Below are 8,448 nucleotides of genomic sequence, written 5' to 3'. Positions count from 1 at the left end.
GCACCTTTATCCTGGGATAGCAGCGTTCACACTGCGAACGCCGACACAGGGATATGGTAACACGTGGCAGTGGAGCCAGGCCTCAGTTTGACACCCGGCGTGGGGCTGAGTCCCTTGGGAAGAGCGTTTGTACAGGGATTTTTTCTTCTAAAGTGTTCTCGAGCTAGGAGCTGGGATCCCTCCAATGCAGTGGTTCTCAACCTATTTCTCATTGTGGGCTGCATCCAGTATTACCTGTCTGGCCCTGAGGATGTCACATGCAGCCCCGTCAGCACACTGCTGCGGCCCACAGGCCCCAAGTTGAGAACCACTGCTCCAATATATAAATTAACTAGATCTGCCCTGCTGGCACCCCCCAGCCGTGACGTGGTTGCGAACTTTGCTTAGCTGCCGGCCAGAGAGAAGAACCTAACTACATTACAGCATCACTGTGACACTTCAATTGTTGGAGAACTCACTGGAAGTAGAGAGGGAGTGGGTGGGAGGGCTGGTGGGAAGAGAGGGATGAGATGGGGAGCCTTTTGCTTCTCGGTCACTGGGTGTTGTTACCATCAGGTGATTGTAGCCACCAAGTTACATTTACCGTCTAGTTCCCGTGGACAGCTCGTCATCACAAAATCCACCGTCAGCCTGGCACCCAGGCTGGCAGTGAGGCTTAAAATCAGTAGCTGGAAAGTCTGGCCTTGGGGGTGAAATTCTGGGCCCACTGAAGTCAGTGGCAAAACTCCTGCCGACTTTGCTGGCACTGGGATTTCACCTTCAGGGTATGTCTTCACTGCAGCTGGGAGGGTAGGCAGGCCTGAGCTAGCTTGCTAAAAATAGCAGTGTGTCTGGGAAACGAGGGGGGGCGGGATCATGGGCTAGCCACCCACGGACTGTCTCGCCTGGGCCCTGGGTACGTACTGGGGCATCTAAGCCGCTGCCACGCTGCTATTTATAGTGAGCTGGTTGGATCTAAGATAGCTCAGTTCTGCCTATGCACACTGCAGTCCACCTCCCGATTGGGGTGTGGTACCCTGTGTCTCCTGCCACCTCCATGGCGGTGCCGCCAGCTTGTGCCGATGGGGACGCGAGCGCAGAGCAAAGTAGCTGGGGATAAATGAAGGAGCTGGGAGCTGCCAGGCCAGCACCAGCCTGGAACTCAAACCCGCAAATGGCCAGTTTATAAATGCGAATGTGCAACGCTGCATGCAAAATACTCGCCTTGTGGGCCAGGCGCGTAGGAATTGCCCGTCTGGATCGGACGCAGGGTCCAGCTGGCCTGGGAGCCTCTCTCTGGCAGCGGCCAGCGCCAGATGCTTCAGCACAAGGCGCCTTGTAGTAGGCAGTGAGGGACTTGCCTGTCTGCAGGGAAGGCTGCTTCTCAATCCATCACTTAGGATTTGGTTTACGGCCTGAAGCAGGCGTGGTTATAGCACTTGGCCTTTAATCCTGCCACCTGCTAGCTGGGTAACTATGCGTGGCAGTGTGCCTAATTAGTGATTGGCACCTAATTAGCGATGTGTGCATGTCATTATCTGAGTTGTGGGATCTGCTGTGGTAACTGCAAATTAGACACGCCTAACGAGTTAAAAGAAAGGCCCCAAAACATGCAATGGGGGCAGGGAGCATTGCATTTAAGGCTCACAAGTCAGGCCAACTTTTGGAGAGGGTTGAAGGTGGGAATGGGGGTAGATTAAACTATTTATTGAGCCTAGGGTCTTTTGGGCTTATTTTTTTCTGCTTAGACACGAAAAATCCTGAAGCGTCTGTTAGTCTAAAAGGAACCGAATCCAGTGAACGGATCCTGGCTGTTTGGTTTGTTCAGTTAGAAATCGCTCCCTCCAGCGGATGCTGCGTGGCAGGTTAATCGCCTCGGCTAGAGGCTTTGAGAATGTCAAGGCTGCATTTGTTTTGGTTTTTTAAGCAAGGAAAGAATGTGATGGGCTGTGCAGGAAACAAGGAAGTTTCTTAACTTTGGGCCTGCCTCTGCGAGTAGCACATCCTCCCTTAGACCTAAACCCTCCTCTCTGGCTGGCTCTGGGCTTTCACTCCAAATATGCTAGCCCATGTCTAGTCCAGTGAATAAAGAGCCAGGCAACTTCTGTCCCTCTGCTCCCACTTCTGCCTGGCTGATGGGAAAGTGCAAAGTGGGCGTCACAGGTGCACTAGCTGTGGCTTTAAAAAGCCGCCTCTGGACTGGCTTGACCAGAGTGAGAGCTGCATTCCTGCCCAGGTCACCATGGATGCATGACCTTCACAGGGGACCACTCCTGCAAAACTGGCTCTGCTTTAGGGCAATGTGAAAATGCCCTGCCAGGCTGCTGCTGTCTGGCAGATTCAGGTCCCAGCTACTGTGACAGGGCAGCTGTATCCTCGCTGGGAGTGGGGTTTTCTGCTGTGCTCTTGCTGTGTGAGTTGGCGAGGCTCTGGCTGTGCTGGTGGCTTCTCGTAACACCTGGGAAAGTCCCCCTGCTGATTCCCAGCCAGGGTGTCTGGGTAACCAGCGAAGTCTCTTCCTCCTGTCCCTGGTGAAGAATCCAGCTGGGTTCAATGCTTGGCTCCGGGCAGGACTTACTTCCAGGCCGGGGCCTATGCAGTGATGGTTACTGTAATACTGGGTTAGCGTATTGATGCGACGTGCTGCGGAGTCCCTGCAGTAACTGGGGCTGATGCCCTCTCAAGGGGCCCTTTCCACTGGTGCCTACGGCTGAGTGCTCCCCGTAACTCTCACCCGAGTTCATCCTTCCTCACCCTCCTACCGCCTCACCCCAACCCTAGCTCCAGCCGAGGCCATTCGGTGTCACTTTCCCTTGCAGTGACATGTGCCCGCCCCAGCGTGCCAGACGCAGCTACGCATGGTGCCCTCTACCCAGGCGGCGTTCTTACATTTAAATCCGTCCTTCAGCTTCAGTTGAAGGTGGTTTGCAGGTGATTTCTCCTGTCCGTGGTGGCTGGCCCAAGTGGAATTGAAACCAGCGTAGCCGGGACTGTGCTGAAATGCCATAGCCAGGCCAGAGGCTGGAGTGTAACTGACCAAACAGCGGTGCTTGTGGTGTCTGACTCCCTGGTGCAAAGACCAGCTCTAATGAGTGTCCAACTGACCTGGCTTGAGCCCCAGAGTGCGTTTGGATTGTTATTTCTCCTGCTAAATTTGTCACAAGTTGAGGTGACCTCTTTCGGCGTCACCGGATGGCAAAAACCCTCTCAGGTTGGGTCCTGTTTCCAGCTCTTTCCTCCTGGGGAGAGGCTTTGATTTAAAATCTTCCCCAGGCTCAGTCGGTGGCGCGATACGGGCTGGGGGAGGGAGCAGCAGCGGGGGCAGTTTGAGGTTGTGCGGCGTGTTGGGGGCTGTTTCTCTAATGCATGAGAACTGTGTCTCTGTAAACAGACAGAAACGACCTGCCGTGGCGTGTGGGGCGCTCAATGAATGGCTAGACCTGGGATTAACTATCGCTCTGGAGCAGAGGACCATGGGGACAGAGCCTGTTCCGGGCTCAGAGGAGCTCAGCTCTTGGGTACCACGAGGACAGAGTGTGGGGACGTTCGCTCTGGTTTATTAACCTCCTCCCTCTCTCTCCCTTGTCTCTTAGTTCTAGTGACGGGAGGGATTGTGGCGGTAGCTGCTCAGTTCAAAGGGTGGCAGTTTGCTGCCTATGCCATGTATCCTTTCCCAGAACCGCCATCTGTCCCCGGGCTCCCGAGGCATCTTGCTGGCGAAGATCTCCGGAGGCTGCGGCGTCCTGGCTTTGCTCACCACAGCAGTGGTTTAAAAGGGTGCCCGGCTGTCGAGAGGTTGAGAGTCGCTGGAAAAGCTTTCGCAATGTCACAAAGTCAAAATGAAGAGATTGGGGTGGGGCATTTCAACCCCTCTCCCCCTACGGGACTAGAAACCCAAAAGCAGCCGCTTTGGGGCCAGTGTATTGGAACCCCGAAGTGGAACTTACTATAAACAAACAGTGAAACTGACTAGCCGAGTTCCATGGTCTAAGCGTTGAAGTGCCCAGCCGCTGTGGCTGGGTTTGTAATGAGGCTGGGGAATTGTCCGCTGGTTCTGTGTGCTAAAGCAGGGGTAGCCAATCCTCACGCTTCAGGGGCAAACTCCCTTCCGCCTGCTGGGGTCAGTCAGCTGTTGTTACCCTCTGCCTGTCATTGCTTAGCTGGCCAGCATTATGGGCTTTTTCTTGTCTCCCTCTGGAACATCAGGCGTTGTCCATGGCCACAGGTGGGATCCTGGATTCGATGGGCTGATGGGCCAGTCCTAGGCTGCTGCAGCTGGCAGCAGAAGTTCCCCAGGGTGGATGCTGCAGTCGAGGTCCCATCCAGGCGGCGAATGTGGGAGGGAGTCTGAAAAAGGCTTCTCCTGACCTCGTGGGTCTGGGCTGTACGTGATGGGCTGCTCCAGATAGGCTGCATAGACCAAGGGGGTGGGGGCGCTGAGACGCTATTTTCCTTGACTGGTCCTCTTAGAGTGGCTGGGGTCTTCATCTGCTTGCTGGAGTACCCCCGGGGGAAGCGGAAAAAGGGTTCCACCATGGAGAGATGGTAAGTACTCCCCCGCCTTCGCCTCCAGATGTCGGGGGGAGGAGGGTGATCTCACAAAGGGGATTTTCTGGCTTTCAGTCCAGGCCCCAACTGACTGTTGCAGCCCCTCCTGGCAATGGAATGGCATGGAGAGCGGAGACAATATGCTCAAAGCTGAGGAAAGGAAATGGTGTCTTAAGCCATGGATAAGTAACCTGTGGAACTCACTGCAACATGATATGAAGGCCAACAGCTTAGCAGGGTCCTAAAAAATGGATTTTGACATGGGCAGGCTTGAAAAGAGCATCCATGGTTAGATTAGATTGGATAAAACCCAATACATCCTCATGCTTCAGGGCATTAGCCAGCAACTCACTGACAAGGGTTAGGAAGGAACTCTCCCCTATGGACGGGGTGATCCTTAATGCCCACTATGGAGTTTCTCATCCCTTCCTCTGAAGCAGTTGGTGCCGGTGGAAGACAGGTTATTGGGCTAGCTGGACCTCTGGTCAGATCCAGTCTGGCAATTGCTATGTTCTTCAGGCCTAGAAGGGCCAAAACGTGCCTCTTCCTGCTCCAACAGCACATCTCCAGACTGAACTACAGGAGAATCTCCGAGAAGTATGAGGGTTATGACACATGGCTGAACAGCTTTATTCCGCCAACAGGACGGCGTGCTAGATAAGGTCTCACCCTGCCAGCAGTGGAGCATTTCCATGGCAGTGAAACATGGCTCGGCTGGGGTTAAAAAGCCCCAAATGCAGTCTTGGCCCTGAAATTCATGGCTGGAGGGGCTCTGCTGGGGTTTTGGAGAGGAAGTCATAAGGGAGCTGGAGTGGCCGAACTGGGCTCGGGTCTCTGGGTATCGCAGGCCTGCAGTCTTGTGTCCAGGGTGCTGACTTCCTCCATAGCAGCAGGGTTTTCTGTGCCCTGTCTGGCTCCCTGTCACATTGCAGTTCAGATCCCCAGAGTGCCAGGGGCTGCAGCTCACTGCCCTGTTCGCTGGTCATTGGTGATCAGGTGGGAGGAGACCTCTGCGCTCCCACAATGTTTTCAACTGCCTGGGTGAGCATGTTAGATCCTGATCAGGATAGAGGGGGCAGAGAGAGGGGCGTGGCACAGGGCAGATTGGGCATGTGATCGGGAGCAGAGGGAGGGCTGCCCTTCTGTGTCATGTGCCTCATCCTCTGTGGGAATCCCATGCCTTTCTGACCCCCCCTTCCCTGTGTGCTCTCTCTCCGCCCCATGCAGTGGCCAGAAGTACTTGACAGCCGTGGTGAAGGTGTTTGGGCCGATCACTAGGAATTACTATGTCCGGGCCATCCTGCATGCTGCGTAAGTCCAGCTGTGTGTGTGTGTGTGTGTGTGTGTGTGTGTGTGTGTGTCCACTGCCAGCTCCTACCCGGGGTTACATTTAACCAGGTCTCAGTACACACATGCCTGATCCCGAGTGAGACCCAGCCCGGCTTGGATCGAGTGGTGGCACCGAGAGGGTGTGCATAGCCAGAGGGGATGGCTTCTCTTCGTAAGCACCAGGTTTGAAATCCCTCATCCCCTCTCACCATGGGGTCAGATCCCCATAGGGTCAGTGTAACCGTCACCCTTCCAACATCGATCCGAGCCCACGACTGCTCTGGGTGAATGAGAGTGCCTGTGTGCACTGTCCCAAGACTCTTTTTGTTTTTAAGCAGCGGTTCTCCCATGATCTGGCCCAAAGTTTTCCCTTTCCCCTGCTGTTATGCAACACAGAGTGCCGCAGTGGGCTGCTGCCCTCCACCCCAGAGGTGGCTGCATTTCAGTGGGGCTGTGTGCGTTGCATGGAGTTTGGGATGTGCTCTGCCAGCCTTCAGAATGGGAAGCGTGAGACGGTTTCATTGATTTGGGGATGGGAAGCCACCCGTTGCTCTCGGCAGGGGCTAGATTCGTATCTGTTCCTGCCTCCTGGATGTCAAATGGCGGGCGTCTCCCCAGCTTCAGTTCACAGGGAGTTTGTGTAAACGGACTGCTCCGCCCGCTCAGGAATTCTCCCAGGTTGTGTGCGGGGCTTGGGTTTGGTTCTGAGCCCGGGGAGGAGAGTCTGCTCCAATCCCCCAAAGGTTACAGCAGAGAGAATCCAGGAATGGGCAGTGAACTATTCCTGCTAAACCCATGCTGGAGATTTGGGGTTGGCACCCTACCCAGCCTGTCCCTGTGCCCCCTGTGCCAGGCACCATCTCCCCCATAGCAGACAGGCTCTTTCTGTCTGGCCAGCCACAGAGAGAACCAGGGATTTGACTCGCCAGCTGAGGAAACGTTTGATTTCTGGGTAAACAAAAACCTGGATTCTGCGGAACGCATCAGAATCCACAGAGAGAACCAGCTCCCCGGTGCGCTACCCACAGACCTTTGCTCCCCCCTTGCGTTACCCACAAACCTTTGCTCTTAATTTATTTGGAGGCTTGTCTTAAAAAGGTTTCGGTTGGAGTTAAATCTCTCTCTCGCTCAGTCTTGCAGTACCTGCGGGTTTCCTGTTATCCACCATTCTGGGCACGGCGTGTTTGGGCATCGCAAGTGGCATCTATTTGTTGGTAAGTGCCCAGTGCTGTCACCTCACCTACCTTGTTAGCCCTCTGGGGGGTTATTCCTACAGAGCAGGCGCTTGTGGGCTTGGTGCCATTCTCAGAAAACCAGGCAGCATCTGTCTTTCGACTCACCCGGCACGTTTCACGCCTCTAATCATCTTTTGTTTGCTTCTGCTTTAACCAGGGATATAGTTGACAGGAATGTATTTGCCCCCCAGTGATGTGGTCTAGTGGTTAGAGCATGAGAGAGGCAGGACTCCTGGGTTCCATTTCTGGGTCTAGAGATTAGAGCAGGGGACTGGGACTCCTGGGTTCGTGTCCTAGCTGCCACTGCTTCTCACCGGATCGGTGCATGCCTCAGTTTCCCCATCAATAAACTGGATGGTGTTTAGCTACAGTCCCCCACGAGGGGTTAATTAGTTAATATTTGTACAGAGCTGGCAGGGTGGCCGGTGGAAGGTAGGAGATGTAATAGCCTCCTTTGCTTTCCCTAGGTCTGAGGGAGAAGTTTCTCTGCCAGGCGCTGAGTGCCCCCTGCTGGCTAACTCGAATGCTGAGCGTTCTGGGTCCCTAAAAACCTCCAGGGTGCATCGAGTTAGGTTGGCCAGCAGAGGCGCCCGTTGTGTGAATGGGAGGTGGTGGGGGGGTGATAGCTGTATGGACGGGTTCCTGGGCCTGAGGGAGGCTCTCTGAAGGGGGTGCGGGGGAAGGGGTGACTCAGCTCTCACTGCCCTGTGGGGGCTGCTTTACAGGCTGCGATCCGCGGCGAGGAGTGGAACCCCATCGAGCAGAAGCCCCAGGAGCGGCCACAGGTGGGAGGAGGCACCATCAAGCAGCCCCCCACCATGCCCCCGCCGCGGCCGCCAGCGGAAACGCGCAAGAAGCAGCCGGCGGAGGAGGCCGGCCAGGAAAATCCCGTCCCGGTCACCATTGAGGCCGAGTAACACGTCAGCCCCGCGCTCTGCCCGGCAGGAGGGAGTCGGGCACTGAGCACACTCTGCCTGCAGCCGGGCGCCCCCACTGCCAGCTCCGTAGCCTCATGCCCCCTTCACAGATGCTCCCTCCCGGGGTCCAGCCTGCTCCCCATCCCCCCTGGACAGCCAGTTCTCCTCCCCCGCCCCCCCCAGCTCTAGAGCCCAGTCCTCTTCCCGTCACCCCTTCACACTACAGCCTGCTCAGGACCCCCTGGCGTCACAGAGCCCAGCAGCCTCGGTGCTCCTTTGCACAGTGGGGGGCTGTGGAGCCCACTCTGCCCACTGGGATGTGGGAGAGTTGGGGGCGGCTGTCTCCTGCTGGGCCCCTCCCCTGTACAGGGGCGTGGTTGTGCTGAATGGCATCACTTCATTGGGTTGTCTCCTTTTGATACCGTAATAAAACGAGTGAA

At 55.7% G+C, this 8,448-nt stretch overlaps 1 protein-coding gene across 1 annotated transcript; it reads left to right on the top strand.

The window, feature by feature from the left end:
- The first annotated feature begins 3,171 nt into the window (after positions 1 to 3,171).
- Positions 3,172 to 8,448, top strand: LOC113409602 (cytochrome b-245 light chain-like). Its single transcript, XM_026663723.2, has 6 exons — positions 3,172 to 3,190; positions 3,573 to 3,642; positions 4,450 to 4,524; positions 5,755 to 5,838; positions 6,989 to 7,070; positions 7,817 to 8,448. Exons 1-6 carry the CDS (start codon positions 3,172 to 3,174, stop codon positions 8,006 to 8,008), a joined length of 522 nt encoding a protein of 173 aa, XP_026519508.2. The 3' UTR covers positions 8,009 to 8,448.

This window comes from Terrapene carolina, unplaced genomic scaffold, assembly GCF_002925995.2.
Source record: "Terrapene carolina triunguis isolate 2854851 unplaced genomic scaffold, T_m_triunguis-2.0 Scaffold33911, whole genome shotgun sequence".
NCBI lineage: Eukaryota > Metazoa > Chordata > Testudines > Emydidae > Terrapene > Terrapene triunguis.
Note: the sequence above shows the minus strand (reverse complement) of the source record. Positions and strands in the feature narration are given on the sequence as shown.